General features: G+C 47.0%; 7 protein-coding genes across 7 annotated transcripts; 5 read left to right on the top strand and 2 right to left on the bottom strand.

Moving 5' to 3' along the window:
* Positions 1-899: 899 nt before the first annotated feature.
* B0H65DRAFT_543728 (uncharacterized protein) lies at positions 900-3,271 on the top strand (the record flags this gene model as incomplete). Its single annotated transcript, XM_062829248.1, has 4 exons — positions 900-1,173; positions 1,335-1,372; positions 2,750-3,082; positions 3,170-3,271. 4 exons carry the CDS (start codon positions 900-902, stop codon positions 3,269-3,271), a joined length of 747 nt encoding a protein of 248 aa, XP_062685785.1.
* A 572-nt stretch (positions 3,272-3,843) lies between these two features.
* B0H65DRAFT_437764 (uncharacterized protein) lies at positions 3,844-4,318 on the top strand (the record flags this gene model as incomplete). The annotated part of the gene is made up of 2 exons (XM_062825331.1): positions 3,844-3,970; positions 4,134-4,318. The coding sequence occupies 2 exons, from the start codon at positions 3,844-3,846 to the stop codon at positions 4,316-4,318; spliced, it is 312 nt and encodes a 103-aa protein (XP_062685784.1).
* Positions 4,319-7,328: 3,010 nt separating this feature from the next.
* B0H65DRAFT_562344 (uncharacterized protein) lies at positions 7,329-8,179 on the top strand (the record flags this gene model as incomplete). The annotated part of the gene is made up of 2 exons (XM_062830197.1): positions 7,329-7,610; positions 7,699-8,179. 2 exons carry the CDS (start codon positions 7,329-7,331, stop codon positions 7,921-7,923), a joined length of 507 nt encoding a protein of 168 aa, XP_062685783.1. The 3' UTR covers positions 7,924-8,179.
* A 382-nt stretch (positions 8,180-8,561) lies between these two features.
* On the bottom strand, positions 8,562-10,684 carry B0H65DRAFT_11490 (dynein light intermediate chain-domain-containing protein). Its single transcript, XM_062820638.1, has 4 exons — positions 9,867-10,684; positions 9,712-9,805; positions 8,925-9,646; positions 8,562-8,835 (listed from the first exon to the last, which is right to left on the bottom strand). The coding sequence occupies exons 1-4, from the start codon at positions 10,566-10,568 to the stop codon at positions 8,701-8,703; spliced, it is 1,653 nt and encodes a 550-aa protein (XP_062685782.1). The 5' UTR covers positions 10,569-10,684; the 3' UTR covers positions 8,562-8,700.
* A 782-nt stretch (positions 10,685-11,466) lies between these two features.
* On the top strand, positions 11,467-13,143 carry B0H65DRAFT_514072 (inhibitor of apoptosis-promoting Bax1-domain-containing protein). The gene is made up of 3 exons (XM_062828639.1): positions 11,467-11,915; positions 12,001-12,174; positions 12,290-13,143. Exons 1-3 carry the CDS (start codon positions 11,718-11,720, stop codon positions 12,779-12,781), a joined length of 864 nt encoding a protein of 287 aa, XP_062685781.1. The 5' UTR covers positions 11,467-11,717; the 3' UTR covers positions 12,782-13,143.
* A 758-nt stretch (positions 13,144-13,901) lies between these two features.
* B0H65DRAFT_415663 (Septin-domain-containing protein) lies at positions 13,902-15,357 on the bottom strand (the record flags this gene model as incomplete). The annotated part of the gene is made up of 5 exons (XM_062823998.1): positions 13,902-14,178; positions 14,244-14,711; positions 14,767-14,992; positions 15,061-15,177; positions 15,252-15,357. 5 exons carry the CDS (start codon positions 15,355-15,357, stop codon positions 13,902-13,904), a joined length of 1,194 nt encoding a protein of 397 aa, XP_062685780.1.
* Positions 15,358-21,760: 6,403 nt separating this feature from the next.
* Positions 21,761-23,284, top strand: B0H65DRAFT_504496 (WD40-repeat-containing domain protein; the record flags this gene model as incomplete). Its single annotated transcript, XM_062827922.1, has 4 exons — positions 21,761-21,772; positions 21,855-21,893; positions 22,141-22,497; positions 22,604-23,284. The coding sequence occupies 4 exons, from the start codon at positions 21,761-21,763 to the stop codon at positions 23,282-23,284; spliced, it is 1,089 nt and encodes a 362-aa protein (XP_062685779.1).
* Between the last annotated feature and the right edge of the window lie 187 nt (positions 23,285-23,471).

Raw genomic sequence — 23,471 nt, 5'->3', positions numbered from 1 at the left:
CGATGCTGGCTTGTAGCAAAACGCCTGCGAGTTGAAGTGCACCGTCGCGTAGCCCTTAACGTTGCACACACCCTTCCCCCTTGGAGACACTTGACAATAACTTACTAACAAAGCTAGTTGCATTATTGAAAGCTACTAGGGTATAATATCAGCCTTCGGAATTTATCGTAAGCTTTTTTTCTTTAACCAAGAGGCTTTTCGAAGGTACTTTTTGATCGACTATTTTCATTCACAGCGCCCGATTTCTGCGACGTACTCTGCATAGCGTATGGACAACAGTTAATCTAGAATTGCCAAAAGTTAAGGCGTAGAATTGCCTATGCGTGGAGTGATCAATGATCATGGTAGGTTGCTAGGCGAGAGGGTGCATGTAGATTTGAGGCGGGTGCGGGTAGTTTTTCCCATCAAACCCAGTCACATTGAGACAGGAAGGCCTTCACTTCTTACTTCTGGAACGACAGAGCCAAATCCTTCATAATTCATGTTTGGGAAGTTATTTACCTGCAGTCGTGGTTCCCTAAATCAGTAGTTCGTCCCTGCTGAGCTCCTCGGAAGGAAGGCGCCAGCTGTGAAGTAGACAGATAGCTGTCATAAACAGAGAAACCACATTTCACCGATGTTGAGTATCATGATAAATGCTCCCGTCACCCTGGGTTTCGTCTTCTCGCCATCAACATCGACATATTCAACAGTTAGTGAACGCCCCGGTTACTGTAAATCAACAGTTCTTTTGTTCGAACAGTCATTATCAACAGTCATCACATTCAACACACCCATCATCACGACACACCATTTACCAAGACCACCTCCCAACCAATTCCTCAGCGGGTTAACAGATCAAACATCCCGTCCTCAGCACCCACCATCGCCTGCTCTAAAATCATCACGCACCAACCAAGATGAGCGCAACCATTGACAGGTACCTCCAAAAGCTTACCCTGTTGGGAGACAAGGTCGACCTCCTATCCAAGGATTACGTTCTTGCGGCATTGCTCCCCCACCCCACAATGGTGAAAATAGACAACATCAGGGCTCAATTCCTAAACTTTCAGACCACCTTGCCAGACACACTCAGCTTAGCTCGCAAGGAATATTTCGACCAAGGGGCTATGAAGTACAGCACTAATGAGTGGTTGAAGGTTGGGCTATTGCTGGATGAGATTGAGATGACTCGTAAGTACCTCTACCTACCTCTAGGCACCACCTACCTTCCCTACACTAGATGTACTTTTCATACACATCCTCTTGGGGGAGCCTACATAACTGCTGGGACTACCTACAGGTAGGCTTACTAACTATAAATGATACCTAACTCTTTCTTCCATTATCAATAGTCAACAACCTTATTGGAGTCGGCAACAAAATTTTACAAGTGAGTGATCTGATCCCCTCCATCTCACATTCCCCTATCATCCGTTCAGGTTGACTTGCACTGTGCTCCCCCTACCTACCTTACCTTACTCACATAAACAGACAAAAGACCTCTCTCTAACTCAAGCTGTTCGGCTCGCTAAATCGAGATAATAGGGCCAAGAGGTGATGGAGAGCCCCCAAGGAATCGAGGCGAACTTTATACAGGTCATGAATTGCATGGACATGATGTATGGTCTGGAACTTCCCTAGTCTAGGGCTCAATTAACCAGCGATGAAATGTGAATTTTTTGGGCACAGTTGGAAAGGAAAGAATGGAAGCACGAGACAGGTACCTAGGTACATATGGGATAGGAATAGCGGTGGTGTTTTGGAATCTGGGATACATCATGATGCAAGGTGGAAGGGTGGAAAAGTGAGCGTTGTTACAGGAATACAGGATACTTGGTACTTGTTGCAAAGGGTTAGTTGAGTCAGATCAGGCAGAATCGGTACCACGGCAATGGATACAAGGAGGATCAGAATCAGGAAGAAACATCGATCCGGCGCAGCAAGGAAAGCCAGCCAGCCAACCAACATGTATCATCAGTTCATCAAGCGTTATTGATCATACCATAGTGCGGTATATGTACCTGAAGAAGATTTTCTATTGAGTTGGGTTTGGACCATCTGGTACTGCGAGGTGCGAGGAGCAACGCTGGAGGCGAGGATGGAAGGCATTCGCTGTGTTGGCTGAGGACTTGTGTGGACTATGTTGGATCTCTCTGTGACCTTTGCCTCCTCACCTTTATGATCCCCCTTGTATCAGGAGCTGTTGGGTGTTGGTTGTGGATGTGGATGTGATGTAAAGACGCCAACTGACTCTGTAGTTCAAAGATCCGTAACCGCCATTTATTTCGGGTTTTTTTTCTACAAACATCGATGCGTTTAACTTGCAGGGTAAATCGTGATTGTGGAATCTGTTTTCTTTTGTGATGGAAGCGCGGCAGTGTCCTGTTGGCACTGTGAGCTCTGGAGAGCTGGTGTTGGTGATGGCCCGTTGGGCCGTTGGTGTTAAAGGAATGTCGTTTCTTTGATCATCGGCGGAGCAAGTCGCTTTCACCGATGATAATTGAAGGCAATGGAAGGATTTTGACCAACGAAACACATCATGTAGAAGAAGGAGGTGAAAGTGCGGCTTGTTGGCTCTTTCGACACTCAGCATAATCTCCCTGGAAGGTGCCATAGCCAAAAAGATTTTGAAGGAAACCGAGTATAAAGACCAAAGCGCATGACTACCTAGAGCAAGCTGAGTGTCTGTTTCTTCCCATCATCGCATTCAACGAGCTCAGAACACTCTTGCTCTATATCACTCGATCAACACTTCTCAACTTCACAGTTCTCGAAGCAACATCTACCGCCGTCACTCAAGCTCACCAGCAATATGTCGAGCCCCGCTACCCAAGAAGCTACCCAAGCAGATGTCGATAGGTTATCGTCTTCAATCACTCTTACCATAGGCGCTCTCAAGCCAGAAATCAAAGAGTTCAAAATAAAAGCCAGTCCGGAAATCTATTCGAGAACCGATCCGGAAAAGAGTCCGGAAAAGAGTCCGGAATACCAGCAACTGAGGATTGTGCTTAAGAAACTTCGGACTACAACGTTGTCTCCGGGGCACTTTGAATTGCTGAACAAGATCTTGAACGCACTTGAGGGGAATGACGAAAGCGGCGTAAGTATCTCTCCTTGGCCAGAGAAGACCAAGCAGCTCATGAGCGAGATATGGCAGGGTGTCTTTACTTACCATCCGCCAATATAGTGGCCTAAGTTCACGCCAGAGCGCCTGAAGGAGATTTCGGAAAACCTCACGACGCAGAAGGAGGATGACAAAAACGTCCAGAAGTTGATGGATAAGTTGTAGGAGAAGGCCAACCAACCCGACGTGGTGTTCTGGTCAAGGACGCTGAGGGTTCTTGAGGGAAGTGGATGAATGCTGTCGTCGAGTTTTCGTCGAGTTTTCTCCAGAGGATAACTTGCCTTGAGGTGATCCACCGCCTTCGGTTCAACTATTGGATACACAAATGATGGCTTAGGGAGAGGGTTTGTTTGGATTGTTAAGACGCTGGTCGTCGACGTGGACGTAGTAGTTGCTGATCAACACGGAATATCGGTTTCTTTACAACCTTGACCGTTCTGACTTCCTGCTTTTTGCGATGTGTATGACATTCTACCGGACCAAAGTACTGTGTCTGCCATCGTCGTCACGAACTGTAACGTACAAGCGATAGGACTCTGTCTATTTCATAAGCTTTTTGTCTTTTCTGTGTGATTGTGTGTATCTTATCGTACATTTTAGGGGAGTGTCGTGGGTCGGTCGGCCACTATCCCCATCACGGCATAAAACAACAACACACCAAAAAAAGAGGAAAAAAAAGGTAAAGGAAAGCATGCCGGGAGGGCCACTAACCTCGAAGTGTTTCTACTACATCTACCATGCCTCTAAACTTCACTCACAACGTAATTCATAAACGTCGAGTCTTTGTCTTTGATCCTACTTGGTTGGATCACGGCAGTGGCGTATTGGCACTGTGCGGTCTGGAAAGTGTTGGTGTTGGTGTTGGTGATGGGCCGTTGGCATCCACGGAATGCCGTTTCTTTGACTGTGGCGGGACGAGTGACTTGAGTTCTACTGACAGCAAGGCAACGAAATGGCATTGAATAGCACGACGGTAGTATACGGTGGTAGATTGTCACCATGAAGGATATCTCACACGGGTGGTTAGTTCATTTGCTTGCCGTGCTGGTTAGAGGTAGACTCCATTTTTGCTGGATGTTTGGCAACGGAGACAATGAAGTGAGCAAGGAAAAGAAGAACACCAACCTGCCGTTAGACAACTTGTATGGCTCTGATATTATCGCGAGCGGGGAGTTCGACAGTTGGTTCATGCCCCCTCTACCGCTACTATGATCGAGTGCACCTTCATGGAGCGTGTCTACATGTAGTTTTGCAACCAACTTGCCGTTGAACTTCATCTATGGTTCTGATATTATCGCGAACGGGAAGTTGGCAGTTGGTTTAAGCGCTCTAATACCGTCACTAGAGGTAATATCGAGTGCATCCTCATAGAGCGTCTTGAGATGACTTCGCGGGCTGTTGGCTTCTTCAAGACAGACACTCGCCTCCATGGGAGATGTTATGAATAGAGAGATTTTGAAGAAAACCGAGTATAAAGATCAGAGTGCATGGCTTCTCATAACAAGCTCGTTCTTCTGTTTTCTCCCATCATCACATTCACCAAACCCACTAGACCAGCCAGTTCTCTGCCCTTTGATAATCATATAGCCATCACCAAAGCAGTCATCTGAACTCTCTCGGAAATCATCATCAACATGTCAGCCTCTATCGCCAGCACGTCGGCCTCCAGTGACTCCACGCCCGGCTCCAAAACGTCTTTTAAAGACCTCGTAGAGTCGCTTGACTCTCTCAGAGACAGAATCGAGAAAAATAAAATCAGCAAACCTTGGAGCAACAGGATGCCCCAATTCGAAGTTCTCAAGGAACAACTGAAGAGACTGCAGGACAAGAACCTAGAAGAGGGCATATCCACCGGTAATATGGCACAGACACAATTGCCAGGAATCTGGAGGTGGTTGGGGAAAGATGTTGAGAAGCCTGGTTGTCCTGGTGTGGTAAGTACTACTTCGTTCAATGAGAGTGACACAGTCAGAGAAATGCGTGCTAACAAAAAGTCAAATAAAACATAGTTTATAGCGTATAGCGGCGAGCGTGAGAGAACCATCTTCGATGCGTCAACGGAGCATGACGATGGGAAGAGCCAGCTTGAGAAGATGGTTGATGGGTTAGTGGAGCAGATGAACTCATTCTTATTCCATCCACAAACCCAAACTTGGAAGCCCATGACACCCGCTGACTACGTTGCTGGAATCTCAAGGGCACTCTCAAGTATCCTGAAGTTTGATGCCGACTGTCTTTGGGCAAGAGACAAGGAGGAGGTTTTGAAATCTTTAAAAGAACGGATCGAGAAACTCGAGATCGAGAACATCTCTCACCACGGCAATGAAGCTGGTATGCTCAAGGAGTTCTACCAGATTCTAAGGGGAACTGGCAATCATGTAAGTGGCTCCTCTTGAACTCCTATTAATGAGCGGATGGGGGGCAGATCAATCCAACCGTGGTCCTGACAAAAATGTTTCACCATGTTTAGGAGTTCTTGGAAGTGCATAATCCCTCAGAAAGAAAAAAGGAGATAGTCAAACCCAACTTCGACAAACTGATGAAGTTGATTGTGGATCTCGAACGGGCAATTCAGGGTCATCCTTGAGCAGCATCTGCCAGTGGGAAGAAACCGACGAAGGGGATTTCAGGTTTTTTTCGGGAACCCGTTCTGGTTTTTCCCACCTTGCACTAGGGTACTGTATCTCTGGTGATGAGAGTTCAGGCTGATACAACCTTTCTCTGTGGTATTGGATTTGGATACATGATGGGATAGGGAATGTTAGGACGCTGGTCGCCGGGATAGTTGGTTGATTTGGTTGGAATCTTAGGTCTCTCTGTTGGAACTTTTTTCGTCACATCGTCTTCACATTCCAAATCTTGATCGGAGCTTCGAGATTTGAATATGAATGATGGATTTTGGATTGGGAAGGTCATGAAGTGTTAGGTAGGATGCTGGTCGTCGAGGTAGTAGTTGCTCATTAACATGGAATGTCGGTTTCTTTATAACTCAACCGTTCCTTCCGATTGACTTCCTGACTCTTTGTGGTGTATTTGACTTGTCACTAGCCAAACCACCTTGTCCATGATCATCATCATCACTGACTGCAGTGTGGCTTCGTGGATCAGTCAGCAAAGCTCCAGCCTTCAGGTTTGTATGCGATAGCTACCATAGTGGGAAAGTGCGTACGGCATTTGACCCAGAAAGGGTCCCGTCGTCTTGCCCAGATGCGTTGAGATGAGGTGTCTGGTCTTGCTGTTCAAGACTATCGATTATCTGGGACCCTTTGCCCAAGGTCGGTTCCTTCCCAAGTCCTCCGGCCGAACTGTCTTAACTGAAGTGACGATGGTTTCTTCCCAGAACGCAAGACCTTCCTATGAAAGAGGAATGAGCGGACCATTCTAGAAAGGAGCCACTGGCTCAGTGGATTTTGTTCTTGCTCTTTTTCTTGTGATTGCAAGTTTGACCTCCCTATGCGGTAGTTTTTTCCGTCGCGCGCAAAGTTCGGGATAGCTTCAAACTTCGAACTCGAAGTCTTGCACCACCTACCCGGCCGCCCGCCTCCAACCTCCCAATCTTCAACCTCCCACATTAACTGCCATACATCAGCATTTGTTCGCCGTCCTGAAGCAAAATATGTGTAAAAACAACGAAGAGTGTTGGTGTTGGCGCCGGATACCAGATCCCGTCTTCCCCCTTTGATCACCGACGGGACGTCCCGGCTACGCTCAACTTTTCCCAACATCACAGCAAAACAAAGCAAAAGGAGAGCGCATGCTGAGGTCCAACACAAAACGAAGCGCCCAACGACAACATTCCAATCGCCAGTATGGTTGGAAATAGCAGCAGCAGCCTTTGCCCACTTGAAGACAGGAATGCGCAAGTCAGATCCTTGCTCGAGATAATAACATGACCTTGTGAGTTCAAACCACCAAGCGTCAACAGTTTTTATACCAGTCCTGGCGCGGTTAGAATTATTTTTACCCGGACAGGATCAAAACAGCAGTTACCTGATGGCCTTGGAGGGCGGTTTGTTGGTCGTAGATATACTCGAAGTGTATTTACACAAACCGCTATGCTTGAAATAAGTGAGAATCGATGGGCACTGTTCGAGTATAAAGATCTCAGAATCGCTCAGGACTGATCGATTCAGCGTCAACACATCCCGGCAGTCTCCTAGAGTAAACGGATCAGCCTTCATCTTCTCAGCAACAGCAGGAAACCACCAACCTCGCCGTCAACATGTCAACCACTGCAAACTCCGCAACTCCCAATCGGCCTAAATCCCTTGACGAAATCTTGAGCCACCTCAAGACGTTTGTAGACCGGTTGAGAGACAAGGGCAAAACCCAGGAACACGAGCAATTCAACCCGATCTACCAAAGCCTCTACACGTGGAACAAAAGCAACCCCGAGCGAATTTACGACGCCTACGAGACGACGAAGCTGAATGGCTTGTGGACCGAATATTTCCAGCCCAAGAAGGGAGCTCGGGGAGAGTACGACCCCTTTGGAAATGGAACTGTAAGCCGTCTCCTCTACCTAATGAGCAACCATGAAAGAACCCAGACAGAGAGGCTAACTGGAAGTATCTTGCACAATTCACATACAGGGGGGGCAAAAATACAAGACGAGACTTTTAGGCAAGGGCACTGAGATCGGAGAGGAAGTGACCGCTATCATCACTGGCGGTACTAGGCAACAACCACAACGACAAACAAACACGAACACGCACACGCACACGACGGTGTATGACGGGGGCGTCTGCCAGACATGTGATGAGAATGGAGGCGGTTCCTATGGCGAGAACGTACCGGCCGAGGAACGACATAATTAGGCCTTTTCCAAGGACGGACAAGCCAAACCCCCCAACGGAGAACAAGCAAGCAACAACTCGAGGAGGACCAGGAGGAGTTGAGTTATGGATTCGGCGGGGCCGAGTCAAGATGGTCGAGTTAGAGGATGATAATTCAAGGATACTGGCTGCGGCGTTTTCAGTTAGGCAGTTTCATCATCGGCAAAAGGAACCGAGATCGTGGATAGCTTGAACTGAAGGCTCAGAGCGAGGGTTTGGGTAGGGTTTCTGGGCGTTGGGACACTCGGACGCTGGTCGTCGAATAGTTAGCTGATTAACTCGAAATTTTGAATCCATTGTTTTTTTACCCATCATGTTCGCCACTGGGGATGTTGTGTCTGACTTACTCACTGCCAACAGCCACCATAGCTGCGGTTTCATCACCAGCTCACCAGACACGAGTGCTGACCATGTGCTTTTGCCATTTTCCGTACGCTGATGGGTATCTAACAGTACATTTGGGAGGAGTGCCTACATCATAGCGGTCTCTAGGCTGGGATACCGTCAGTGACAAAAACTTGAGATAATTTACAATATGATGGGTTCGGCTTGTGTGAAAAGCCAACAACCATCAAGCAACAGTATACTTTGCTCAGCAGACCAAATCCCCCCAGCCAGTCGGCATCATACGGGTTGGGAAGTTTTTTTTGCACATAATGGGGTAGAGTAATCATAGGACACGAGGCACAAGGTAGACCAGGCAACAGGAAGACGGCGGCAGCGGATGGGTATTACTAGTGATAATATGATATTCGGAGCTTATGATTGCCGGCTCCTGTTCATAAGGCCAGTGAAGAATGCTTGCAGGTTCTCGGTGTCCATCTGGGGAGTCTCCTCCACAGTCTCGCCCTCGGGGCTAAGGGGTTCGGGCGAAGTACCGAATGCTTGGCGTTCCTACAAGTTGGGTATGATGTTAGCATATAGACTTCCAAGACGAGGTAAATCAGGATTCCCCGTATATCACCAATAAGTGGTAAACTTACCTTGAGTCGCTGGAGCATGTCGTCGGCATCCACCTGAATGCCTCCCATATTGAACTGCACCGGGCCAATATGCTCCAAGACCTTGGCCTCGGCTTGCTGTTTGAGTTGGTCGTCCTCCGCCGTCAACGAGTCCGACGTTGTTTTCCTTACGCTCTTTATCCTAGCCAGATGGCCGGTTGGCTCCTCGTTCTTTTGCTTGTATACATCTAGCAACTTCAGCTGCTTTTCCAGGAACTGTTGTGTCTCTGTTGTCTGCACCTCCAACTTCGTCGAGTGACTGCTTGAACCGGCAATATGGAGCGCGTCCATGGTCGGGTCTTGTACAGAAGCCTCGTACAATGCGACTGAGGATCCATCGGGCTCTGTTGGCTCTTCGTACTCATCCTCGTCGGGTTCTTGCTCTTCGTCACCAGTCTCGTTATCGTTTGCCTCGCCTTGTTGTTGATCGTCACCATTGGCGACGCGTTGAGGTTGCCGTGGCCACGGTATACTTAGATCCGCTGTCCACCCGGAGCTAACTGCCTCGACATCAAATCCTTCCCTGAGCACACGGATTTTACCCCAAGAGTCCCAGTTCGGGGGCACGAGAATCTTATCTCTGTCGATAACGTTGTGTTTAAGTGGTTGCTTCTTGAGGAGAGAGTGAATACCCAGGCTGGAGTGGACCAAGGTGGGTAGTTGCGAGGGCAACGAAGGAGTGGTGTAAATCAGCGATGCGCCGTCTGCGAGGCAGTGTCTGTCAGTTTCCTGTCATTGAGTAAAGAGGTACCGGATGGAGATGACTTACGCCTTAAGAGGATCGTTCGGAGGAACTGTAGTACCACGTCAAACTCCTCTTCTTTCCAGCCTTGAGTCTTTTCCAAGTGCTCCATCTTCTCGGCCTGGATCAACACATTAGCTTCCCATTCGTGGTGTTCACACAGCTCCAGTTGAGCAACCCACATTTTGGCACACTACGCAAAGTGGCATGCCCAAGGCGTCCTCCCACTCTCCAGGACCAACCGGAAGAGAGACATCAGCATCCGTAGACGTAGTCGGAACAGCACTGGTACCATCCAGGTTGAGCCCGCCACCTCGACCCCGTTCCCTCCAAACGGTCATGACCTCTTCCATAGTTGCCGAGCATTCGCGGTTGAGCTTTTGAAAGACCGTTCGCAAAAGCAAAATCCACTCTCTCAGTTGGCGCATCCATTTCCAGGGCTGTGACCAGTCCAATAGGATAACTATCAGCGTGTTCGGTATCGACTGTGGCGTGATAAGAGGCTGTATAAGGGAGGCAAAGGCGGGCGAGGGGTCGGTAAGGGTGTAAAGAGAGATGCGCGCTAGGGTGTCTTCCTGGTCGGCATCTAGGACGTCATAGTAGGTGTATCCGAGGGCGAAGCTGTTCGCGATGGGTGGTTTGCGTGAGCCCTGGCGGTCGGTGTTGCGCCGGAGCTCGTTTTTAGAGAGTGATTCGAAAAACTCGCGCTGGGAGTCAACACTGCCACCTAGGAGCAAGATGTTCTTTTCGGGGAGACGTTTGGCGCTGGCAACGGTGTCCAGCATGGAGCTCCAGAGCTCCTTCTTCTCCTTTTCGCCATTTCTGGAGTCGGAACCCGTCGACGCGGTCGTATAGGTCGAGTATCTGTTTGTGTTGGTCGCCATGTTTACGGGTCGGTCTCTGCCGTCCTATATGAACCGAGGAGTGCTCCCAATTCCTGTTTGTCTCCACCAAGCTTTACGCAATTCGACGGCACGGGGTGTTGATGTTGGTGTTGGGAGCTGCGCTGGGACTATCGCATCTGTACCCAAGGGGTAGGGTCGGGAAGGATGTAGCAGTGACGGGCTCAAAGTTCGTGTCGTGAGAGGTCTGGCCTTGTCATGGCGCGCTGAACCTGCTATCGTGGGGTGGCGAGAGGGTCTTTGTCGTGAAAGGCAAACAGTAGGAAGAAAGCCGTCGTAGAGGTCGATAAGAGTCCCGTCGGGATCGCCCTGGTGAGCTGGACCTTCCCAAGTGTTTCCCTACAGTACTGGCGGGCCGTCAATTGCCCGAAACGCGAGTTGCTTCCAGGTGCTCCAGCGCTCAGTTCGCGTGCTGAAGTGCAACCCAACAAACGACACAAGGCTCGTTGTTGCGCCGGTGGACCATTGAGCTGGGGAACGGAAGCCACGCAGGCGCGCAGGGAGGACCGTTGCCAGTCCCTTCCTATTTGGTGGAGTCCCTTTGGCATGTGTCGATCAGGGCGGGGCTTTGTGACTGGTGGTTTCAGTTGTCTCCCCTCCAACCCTAACCCTTATTCCGCCCACTTACGACCAGGCTGGCTCGGCTGGGCTCGTGTGGTCAGCAGGGCCAACAAAAGCGCAACCCTTTCAAGGTAGGCGCTGACGAAGTTTCGATAAAATGGTGGAAGGTTCGGGATAGTGACCCGGACATAACAGATTCACACCAAGTTTCTGTGCATTTCGGTTAGTGATCTATCGAATTGTGACTCGCTGCGCCACTCTGGGCAACCCGTCATGGTCCAGGCAGGCGGCAAGGTCAAGTCCATTCATCCCCGCCCCGGGGTCCTAAAATCCATTACATATCCACCTTGAAGTCCACTGCTGCTGCACTACAACACCGTCATCAGCGGATCAATCACATCTCTCCGGCGCCTCTTATAAACTCTCAGCCGTCCACTTACATCACCTAGAATCGTCCTTTTTCATCCGTCCATCTGCTTTCCGTCCAGTGACATCTCTTCGTTCGCCTCAACCTCTTGATTCAACATCGTGACAACGACAACCCAAGAGAGTATCATCATCAAAGAAACAATGTCGGGAACCAAGTACACACCTGCTCCGCAGGAGGACCCCGATGTCCACCTCGACTACGCGCAGCCTCCTCCGTCGTACCAAGCAACAGCCGAGAGCAGCACCGCCAACGCCGTCCTCGGTGATCAGGCTCGCCTTTTCTCTGGTGCTCCACGCAGCAGCCAGGACAATGATCATGATATTCCCGATGATTTCAAGGTAAGGGAAACCGTTCTACAATACACTATCGAAAAAGGATATACAGTAGGACAACCAACTAACACAACCACAACAACGAAAACAGTTCGGTGGTTCCGTCGCCGAAGCCACGGTCGAAATCCGTCACCAGTTCATCCGCAAGGTCTACACCATCCTGACGGTCCAGCTCATCGCCACGGGCGCCGTGAGTGCGCTCAGCTTCCTCAGCGATGGCTACAAGAACTGGATCCAGTCTCATCCGGCCATGATTTGGGTTTCTGTACGTTCAGTTCCGTTACCTTAACCTTATCCCCCTGCCCTTCTATCTCCCCTCCAGTTCTTTCTCCTGCCCGCCAACAAGAACAACAGTAACTGACTAACCAACCAATGTACAGTTCGCCGGCGCCCTCGTCTTCATGCTCCTAACCTTCTGGAAGCGGCAATCCTACCCCACCAACCTCCTCTTCCTCTCCGGCTTCACCCTAATGGAAGCCTACTCCATTTCCGTGTGCGTCTCCTTCTTCGACAGCGCCACCGTCATGCTAGCAGTCGTCATCACGGCGGGCATCTTCGTCTTCCTCACAGCCTTCGCCTGCCAAACCAAGTACGACTTCACTTCCTGGATGCCGTACCTAGGCGGCGCTCTGTGGGGTTTGATTCTCACGGGCTTTGTCTACGCCTTTTTGCCGCACACGAGCACCTCGGAGCTGGTGTATGGCGGTATCGCGGCGCTGGTTTTTTCGGGGTATATTCTGGTTGATACCCAGCTGGTGATGCGCAAGTACCATGTGGAGGAGGAGATTGCGGCGGCGATTAGTTTGTATTTGGATATTCTGAATTTGTTCTTGGCTATTTTGAGGATTCTGAATAGCCAGTCGGATAACTAGGAAGAAGACGGGGACGACGATGATAGTACGGATTGACGGAATGGATTTGTAACAGTGCTGTGCTAGTGGGCAGGGTCGTGGATGGGTAATGGGAAATGGGAAATGGGAAATAACATGCGTGGGATAGGGCTCTTGGATTTGGGTTTCGTTGCTCAAGTTGTTTCTTGAAATTGTTATTTCACCTGGCAATGCGAATTTGCAACTGGATGGGTAAATGTCATCAAGGCTAGTGTTGGTCCAAAAGGCCAACACATAATGGTGATGGAAAGGTCTTCCTCATATGTCGACTAGGAACTATCAAAACACAGCGTTTCCGACCTATCGATATAATACCACTCTCTCAATATAGCTTACCTGAGCGGAATTATCCGGGTGATCCTGTGACGTGATCATTAGCACGTAGCTATACTCTCATGATAATGCAACTCAGGCAAGAGCAAGAGCTTGTCGCCTTGTATGTCACAGTATCAATGTGCCATAGCAGCACAAACACGCACACAATGAGCTCAATGTTCTACAAGATAATCCGAGACGAGTGAAGTACATTTAATTTAGTTGATATCTGCATTAGAAGTCCAATAGTAAAGTTGGAAAATCCGGGGTGGTGCAATAGGCGTTGGATAAAACCTAAAGCCTCTAAAATAATCAAGACAAGTCATACGGGTAAAAATCATTTCCCGTCAATACGTTCCCAGGCCCTTCTTGTCCCGAGCAGTCATGTTTCGGCACCCCTTGCTGCATCGACGGCAGGCAAGCTGAGCATACCAGTTCCACGGACTGATCGAAACGCAACCTCTGCGGTGAAGACAAGGCCCTATGCCGCAATGCGGGTTTCCCCATGAAATTTGAGGCTGTACTGAATGCCAACTTGATTGGATGTCCTTGTCGAGACTGAACCCCCCACCGTGTTGTCGTCGTCACCATCATATATGTCTTCTTTGGAGCCATCATCTCCAGTAAAAAAAAGTCGCCAAACAGCGGGGAATATTTTGTCAAACAACATCAAAGAACCAACGCCTGCATAGAATGACCCGATCGCCCTGTGGGGTATTGAAGCTGTTCATGTGGATGTAAACAGTGACGACAGATTAGGTATGTGAGTGCTAGTTGTCGTTGGTGCTTAGTTGCCATCTGGGGAGCCGTTAATTTCCTGATGGCTGTGGCTGGTGGTGGGTGTCCCTGCTTGGGCAGCAGCATTCGCCGCCACCTCGCGTTGCATGCGGGCTTCAATCTCACGAAGCTGAGATTCGCGGGCGAGGAGCTCCTGGCGCTTCTCGTTGATCTCGCGTTGGACCTTAACCTCAATCTCACGAAGCTTCTCCTCCTCACGACGCAGCTGCTCCTCCTTGAGACGGACGGACTGGGAGGCGAGATCCTCGGGGTTCATAGAGGAGTCACTATAGTAATATTAGTACTGTGATCGCCATGTGGCTGGAACCGGAAGCTTCATGGAAACACTTACACTCCAGCACCACCCTCAACGCTCTTGCTGAGCTTCTCGGTACGGTAGTTCTCGTATAGGAAATCGTGGGTGATCTCCTTCAGATCGGCAAGGTGCGAGTGCAACAAGGCGGAACGGATGGCCAAGAAGTCGGAGTGGCGCGGGTTCTCGACCTCAACAAGACCCCATGGGTATTGGCGAGCGCGGACCTTGCGTCCACCAATCTCGATGATATCCTCCGAGCCGACAATAGCGAACGGCATGAGACCTCTGAGTTCGGCGTTCTCCTCCACGGTATCCTCATCGTCCTCCTCGATATCGTAAGGGAAGTTGTAGACCGGAATGCGGTAGTGCTCGATATCCTCCATGACCAGCTTCTTGGACTCGGCAAGCTCAGCTGGGGTGAGCGTATCAGCGCGGCCGATAACGGGGATAACGTTGACTCGGGGCGCAAGGCGCCTCATTAGCTCGATGTCCAACTCGCGGAGACTGGTAGCACATGTTAGTCGCGGTTGAGATGTGTAATGGAAGGACTGAAACCTACCCATGGCCGGTCGGGGTGATGAAGTAGAGCATGGCGTGGACACGGTTGTCCCTGAAGCGGGGGTTACGCTTAATGCGCGACTCCTCCGCAAGAATATCATCGTACTGCCTTTCGAGGTAGCCAACGATCTCGGAGAAGCTGGCCTCGTTATCGATCTGGTCACCGAAGCCGGGTGTGTCAACAATGGTGAGGGCGATACGCGTCCCTTCCTCGTCCAGCTCAAGCTCTGTAGTATAGACAGTTAGACAACCGCCAATCGCACCGTGGAATCCTCGAATGGGATGCGAAGCGTACCAACTGTGATGGGCTTGATCTTGACGCCCTCCTCGACGTGGGCGGTAGCGGGATCATCGGAGTCCTTGTGGGTGAGAACCTCTTTGCCGCAGAGGGTGTTGACGAAGGTGGTACGGCCTGGGAGATACGCGATGGTCAATCCTTGATCAAAGCACGACGGGATAGACTCGTCGGGGGTTGGAAGGACTCACCAGTTCCTGATGCACCACAGACCATCAGGCAGAACTGGATACCCTTCTTGACATTCTTCTTGCGGCGCATCATCTTCTGCCGGGAGGAGATGGTGTTAGTGAACATGACGTGCAACCGGATAGCTTATTTGGGTAGTAATTGGTAGTGCTGTAGGTCGAAGACACGAAGATGGAGTGCCAGGACGGTGAGAGGACGACGAGAACGAGACAAGCAAACAAACAAAACATACGGCAGGCAGAGACATGGTGACAGCTGGCGGTTGGCGCCCCTAATTTCTCGACGACGGGTCCGTAAAAACAAGCAAAAAGGCAATAAGGGGAGTGTCTACCTCGGAGGATTGACTGGGGAAGAATAGTGGTAGTATGGTTAATGGGATTGGCTATCCAGTCACCCAAAATGCGGCGACTTGAGAGCGAGATGGAGATGGAGTCGGGTAGAGTTAAGGTAGTGCTGGCCGCGTGAGAGCGAGGGTATAACCGAAGTCGTGGAGAGGTCGTGGAGTGGGCGTTCAGATTGGAAAAGGAGAAGACGGGAAGTGCAATTTCACAAAATGTTGCGGTGTTACGGCAATGGACTGGACTGCTTGCCCAGAGTGGACGTGGGCGTTGGACGCTGCCAGTGACAGGACGGGACGGGATGATGGGGACACCAGCCCGCAATCGGTAGCTGGGTAGTCCCAAACTGGTCCCTGGGTAGTCCCCCCCACTTTTTAACGCTGAGTAAGCCCAGCCGCCTAGCCGCCGTACCAGTATATTACTACCCAACCGCTACCGTCGTCGCGCGCTCTCTTGTTAGCGATAGTTAGTCTTATACAATTCAATAAAACTATCACGAAACCTTACCCTAATATTAAACAACTGTTTACAATGATTATTTATCGTCTTTATTATTATTTCGTATAGTATCCTCGACCTCGTAGTATTTATTAATATACCTCGCCCGCCCGCCGCACGTTGCGTATTCGCCTATATAAATTAGACTTCTAGCCTAGCCTAGCTTAATCGACTAAAATAATTAGCGTTAACAGAATTTAATTAGAATCCTTAACTAAAATGCCTTCAAGTCCGAAAAATCCGTTTCGAATAATTACTCCTAATAGGAATATAATCCCTTTTACTGAAATCCAATCGCTATTAATCCGCCGCCGCTCCCGCGAACGATTAAGAATATAATTACTGTCCCTTAGCGAACGCATTACCCGATTAGCGAAGCTATGACTACTATTTATATCCTTTAATTATAATAATATAATTGTTATATTCGACGCGCTATAAAATTACGCCGTATAATAAAATTTTATAATTATATCGTATAATTAAATAAAAAGTAAAAAGAAGGGAGAAGTAGGAGTTATTAAACGTATTAATTATTTTTATATATATAACCGCATTTATATATTAATTAAGTAAAGCGTTCGAAATACTAATTCGAAGCGGCTCGATTACCTATATTAAGTAAAAGTCGTATTAAAAAAGAGGTAGGGTAATTAGTAGTTTACTAAAAAATTTAAAAATTAATATAATTATAATTTCGATATCACTAACTTCGCCGGTAATATTATTTATCGATAGTAGATTCGTTATAATTATAAAGAGGCTATTAATATTACCGTCGAAAGGTTATTTAGTATTATTAAAATAAATTCTTATAAAATTATTTATTATTTAAATAATATTGTAAATCTTAAAGTAGAAGTAAAAAACGTTACTTCTATTTAATACGCTAATGGTAATAACCTAATATTAGAACTTTATAATCTTCAAATCCCTATTACTACTTAGGAGGTTTGAAATATTTAAAAGTATATTCGCTATATAAAGTATAATCCTTATTCCTCGACGAAAATACTTATCGACTTTCTGAAATAATATAAGAACATATACAATATTAAATACTTTATCGATTACAATCCACTCTTTCCTAACAAATAAAAAATATTACAAATATTTTAAACTTTTAATTAATATATTAAAATATAGAAGAAAAACCTCTATATATTATTAATAAATAATATTCATCAAGTAAATATTACCCTTATTTTTATTATCCCCCTTATTAACTCTAATTACTCGGATTTAGGGGTTTCTAATACCTATTTTTAAAGTCTTTTATCAATAATAATTAACCCCTTTTTTTTCCGTATAAGTTAACCACTTTAACCTCCCCTTACTTATATTTTTAATATTAATACGCTAAATTATAACTTTAACGTCGGCTTTAATCTCTCGAATAGAAAGAAATAGAAAGACTTTTAATAGTAACTTAATTACTTAAAAGGCTCTAAGAAAATTACAATATTCCCAACCCCGTAATATTTATTACCGATTTCAATAGAGGGTTTAAAAAGGCCGCTATTGCCGCCTACTTAGAGGTACCACATCAATTCTATATATAGCACATTATAAAGAACGTAAACTATTATATTAAGAAGAAGTAGGTTCAGCTGCCTTCTAACAATAGGAGTAATAGCAATAATAATCCTACCCCTGATATTAACCTCTTAAATCTCCTACTAACAATTTAGGATTTAAATAGTAATAGTCCTAATTCTCTATTATATAGAGGCTCTATAGTAACGGTCGATAATAAAATTAATAACGAAGCTATCGATAATAAATATATTAATAATAATCTAGAAAAAAACGACCCGGAAAAAATTAACGATGTCGCCGCTACTAACTACCTTACTTAATAACCTAATAATAAATAAGAAATTCGTAAAATAATTAAAGAGCTAATAATTAATACTATTATTCTACGTAGCCGTACCCATAATATACTAGCCTTTAACCTTGCTCGTTAATTCTATTTAAATATATATGAGGGTTTTTAAGTAGTTTAGAAATAAGTAATTTATACGGATAACGATAATTACCTTAAACGGCTATAATATTTAATAATTTATAAATTTAAATAATAAATTCGTACGTATTTAATACTCCCCTTCCCCCTTCCTTTCTATAATATATTATATACTTTTTTTGCTAATACTTTTTATTTACTTATAACTCTCCTCGTTTACTTTTACAAATATTACTTCCTATAAATTAACGAATTTAGGATTTACGCCATTTCAAAATATAGGAATTTTAGTATTAAAGCAATTAATAGAATCGAATTTATATATAAAGCCATTAAACGCCTGTTTAAGAACCGTTTCTCCTCTTTGGATTAACTATACGAATATATATACTCTACCTACTACTCTCAAAGAGAAATATTTAAATTACAATATACTGCAACAAAATAATCGTACTTATACAAATATAAGAGGGTAAGGATATTTCATAATCTAGTATTGAAAGTACGTAAAAATGCAATTATTTTATATACCTTTAAATTTATATAGTACTAGTACCGTTATACCTATGATGATTAATTAAAAGACCTTTATTAAAACCCAAATACTAATTATAAGAAGGTATTTATAGTTTAATATAATTTACCTTATAAATATTTTATATTAAAATTATTATAAATAGATCCTCTACTAATATTAATTATGAAGGATATAAATATACATTAATAATTAAAATTAAACGGCGTATTTATATTATTTAAAACTTTACTTCTTTATTTAGCTGCCGACGAAAAGTAATTGTCCCCGATTTAAACTTTATTAATTATATACGTAAAGTATTGGGACGAAACCTTATAAACCTAAAAGTTTTCGAATTATACAATTTCGAAAGTAATTAAAACCTATTCGCTTAATTTACCGCCGCCTAATTTACTACTATTACGCCTATCGACTATAACTGGTATAATAATTAATATATATTCTCTTACAACGAACCGCCCTACCGAATAATATAGTAAAATATTTAAAGAAAGAGGGAAGAAAGAAAGTATATAGAAAGGGGGTGTATAAAGGACGTTTCGTACCCATAACGTTATTTAAAAAAATTTAAAGTAAACCTTTACTAAAATAATTAATAATATAGCTAATAATATAATTAAAACTATTATAGTATAATTAATTCTAATGTTAATACTTTTTCTAATACTTTTACGGTCAATTCTAATTCCCTTATAGAAAGTTCTAGCGCCCTCCCTATTTCCCTATCCCTAAATTTAGTAGCTGCTAATTTAGTAATAATTATCTTACAACTATATATTAACTCTTATTAATTCTAACTGATTTAATTATAGGGTACCAGCGCCTATTAAATAATTAATACTTATACCCTAGTCCTAACCAAATTAAAATTTCCTTCCCCCTTTTAATTAATAGTAAAAAAGCTGGTAAGGTGAAATTATACTAGTAATGTAATATAATCGAATTCTAATCGATATAGGACCGCCTTTAATACTTTACTCCTAATATATAGGGGCTTTCTAACACTCTAGGCAATATTTATATAGCGGGTATTAAAATTAGAGTAGGTACGTACACTTTAGGCAGTAAGTGTAGCATATGCAGTTACAACAGGGTTAATATAGAGGATAACAATATTATTAGCAACTATAGTATTAATCCTCTTAGTAGTAGATAATTGACTGAATTAATGATTCTGAATACCCTTACGTAAAAACAATACGTAAAAGACGTAGATCTAGCGATGCGCAGCTATCGATTATGTGGCCTCAGTTGCATGGTGTGCTGGGCGGCTGGGCTGGGTTGGGCGGCTGGGCTTACTCAGCGTTAAAAAGTGGGGGGGGACTACCCAGGGACCAGTTTGGGACTACCCAGCTACCGAAATCGACACCAGCCAGGACCAGAGCAGTGGCCAAGGAACGACGGGGGCAGGCGTGGCAGGGGGAGCGACAGAGGGCAGCGCTGTGAAGAGGGCTGCAGCTACAGTAGCGACCCCCAGCTACCTCTTACGGTGCTTGCTTGCCCAGAGCACGGATGTCATCCACTCATCACGGGCTAGAATAAACACACAGTGGAGACAAACGGGAAACCTCATGTCGCAGGGCAGAAGTGGAAGCTCGAGGAACAACCTCCAGATACGAGGGCGTCTGGATAAAGAACTGAAGAGAACATGAAAAGCCTCGAGTGGCTCACGTTCACTTCAGTATTCGATCAGGTAGTCCACCAGCCACAAACACCGAATCACATCTTCAACTTACAGCTCATTCGACTCGTCACGACCATCTCGACCTGAAGCTGCAATCAGATGGGAATTGGCAAGACCTCTCCCAATAAACAACAGCTCCATGGCAATCAGGGGGTCATTTGCTAAGCTCCTGACGCTTGACTGTTTCTGGAAAGGCGCGTAACCCAAACCCCAGGCTGTCTTGTCAGACCCCTCCCCGTGATTCAAGCTTCTGAGAGTGGGCAGCTGGGGTACAGCCACCAGCAAGTGCATGGCCAGCTGTCAACCAGCTGCATGCATTTTCGCTACAGCCTGCTGGCGTCCGTGCTTCTTCCATCAAGTTGATCCCATCGATCCATCACCAGGGCATGCTCCATTTCATCGCCAGAGCTCCAGGCGCCGTCCCCAACATCCGGGGTGTACATACTTGTCATCGGCGCGGGGCCAGGCGGGAACTTCCTCTTGCAATCCATCACTCGCATCATCTTGACCGAGCCGCCATGTGAGACTCTCATCGTCGGCCCGCCCCTGCTGGATCCCGTTCTTCTTGTCTTGTTATCTTATTGTTTCTCAAAGAGCCTCCAGAGCAGGTCTCGTTAGGCAACCTAAACAAAGCCATAGGCACACAACTCCCGCTCGATCACGAACGAACGAACGTTGTTTGATACGGCTCTAGTGTATCTGGATTACTCCATACCGTTTTATGTCCTGCAACTTGGACATACTGAATCCTTCTGCAGTGTGTCGAATGGATGTGGCATTTTCAAGGCGCCTGCTTTGAGAGCTTTGAACAGCCGGTTGTGACTGCTGCGCGCACGCAGGTACTACAATAAATAATTAGGTATACATATCGACGGGCTAACGATATCACTACCACTCTGAGGCGGTACCTCACATTTAACCATCTACAACCTCGCCTATCGAGCTCCTACGTATATCAGTATTTCCCCACGATTTTTCAGCAAAGCTTATCTCTTCATCTGACCGCAGAGCTACCACTCTGTATCATTTCGATCCCTCTCTTATCAGATTGATCATCGAACCATTCATGGCCGTGTTGGCTCTGACCACATCCGCAGCCCGAACCTCCACCTCCGCTCTCTACATCCGAAAAAGACCTCCAGGCTGAGCGAGCATAGGACATCCAGTGCGCCAACTACACTCTGTCAACAAGTAGAGACTCAGCTGCAGCTTCACACCTTTGGTCACCACTTGAGATTGTGCTTGTAACACCATATACATATCCCTCTTAAAGGAATTCCTCTCCACAAAGAGGTTCCAGGGCGGTGGGATTCCTGGGTTCGACTCACAGCCCGAACAACAACCCTTCCCCTTATCAACGCATCCCTTCTCCGCTCTACCTGTAGCGATGGACACTAGAAGGATCCTCGAACACCCGGTACTCGCACCCGTGCTGTCGGTTACCTTCAACCATGATAACAGCTGCTTCGCCGTCGGGTTAGACCATGGTTTCCGCAGTAAGTCTCCAAGAAAGCCTTGTTGTTTGCTGTCTTGATATCATCAACATGGGACAAACGCTGATGGCATATGTTCATCTAGTTTATGAGTCGGGATCATGCGATCTACGAACCTCTCGCGGTAAGTTCTGACAAAACCACGCACTGTCACTTTAACAATACAACAATTTACTAATAGATATGTCCTCCCACAGACTTCGGTGCTGGTATCGGGATGGTCCAGATGCTTGGTCGCACCAACATTCTCGGACTAGTTGGTGGTGGCCGGCAGACAAAGTTCAGCCGGAACAAGGCAAGTCATGGCAACTTTCATCCTTCTCCCAGCTCTACGAAGTCGCCATTGATTTACTAAAACTGCTTCATTACAGCTCATTTTATGGGACGAGAGGGCCGGAAAACAAGCAGGCATCATCAGCGCCTCGACATCAGTTCGAGGGGCCAAGATGTCCAGCAAGCGACTCGTCCTGGTTTTGATGGACCGAGTGCAAGTCTACCAAACCGCCAAACCCCACCCGCTGCTTTCCACATACGAGACGACCGACAACCCTCTAGGTCTGTGCTGTCTCTCCTCGGAACGCATTGCCTTCCCCGGCAGGGCGACCGGTCACGTCCAGCTCGTGGAGATTTCAACTGGCAATGTCAGCATCATAACCGCGCACACGTCGGCGCTGCGGGCGATGGCTTTGAGCCAGGATGGGGAGTTGCTGGCCACGGCGAGCGAGTTGGTAAGGACCCTTATGAAGAGATATTGAAACACATACACAGACACACAGACACACACACACACACACATAGTGAATAAAAGACGACCTGCTAATACCAGCGTGAAAGGGAACCATCATCCGAGTCTACGCAACATCCAACTGTGCTCGACTGCACGAGTTGAGACGAGGCATCGACAAAGCCATCATCTTCTCCATCGGATTCAGTCCCTCGGGCAAGTATCTAGCCTGCACATCCGATAAATCGACACTTCACGTCTTCGACGTGACTCGTCCCGGCGGCAGCAGCGGTACGAGACCGACCACCAGCAACGGCGGCACTACCGCTGCCGGCGGCGAACCTTCAGCCACGGGTAACAATCGACCCTCCAGCCCCTATTCAGTCGCATCGAGCAGTGGCGGCGGTGGTGTCATGGTCAATGGCACCATCGGCGGTTCAGACATGACCGCTGACGACGGCGGCCAAGGTCGCTGGGGCTTCCTCTCCAAACTCCCCCTCATGCCGCGCATCTTCTCAGACCCGTACTCCTTTGCCTCGGCCAAGTTCGAGATGGCCGACGAGCCCGTGTCCAACGGCAGCCGCGAGCCGGTGGGCGGCATCATCGGGGGCCCGCTCAAGGGCAACCTGGGCTGGATCAGCGAGACCGAGATGGTGGTGATTGGGGCCGGGAGGGACCCCAAGTGGGAGAAGTTTGCGATTCAGGAGGGTGGGCAGCAGGATGGGTACCAGGGTGGAGGACGTCGGCTGGTCAGGGTTGGCTGGAAGAGGTATGGTGGGGAGACGCCTTAGGTGGACGAACGGTTGGGGAATTGGACGGTTGTTGTTTCTACAACCTCTCGGAATGGGCCGCGACAACAGCGGGGAGGGGTTGATGATGATGGGTGATTTGGTGATTGCATTTCCCGTCTTGCACTACTTACTATCCGGGAACTGATCGAGAAATAAGGGTCATGCGCACATTGGTATTGGCAAACAC

The sequence above is a fragment of the Neurospora tetraspora genome, assembly GCF_033439725.1.
Source record: "Neurospora tetraspora strain CBS 560.94 chromosome Unknown B0H65scaffold_1, whole genome shotgun sequence".
NCBI classification, from domain to species: Eukaryota; Fungi; Ascomycota; class Sordariomycetes; order Sordariales; family Sordariaceae; genus Neurospora; species Neurospora tetraspora.
This window is presented reverse-complemented; position numbering and strand designations above follow the sequence as displayed.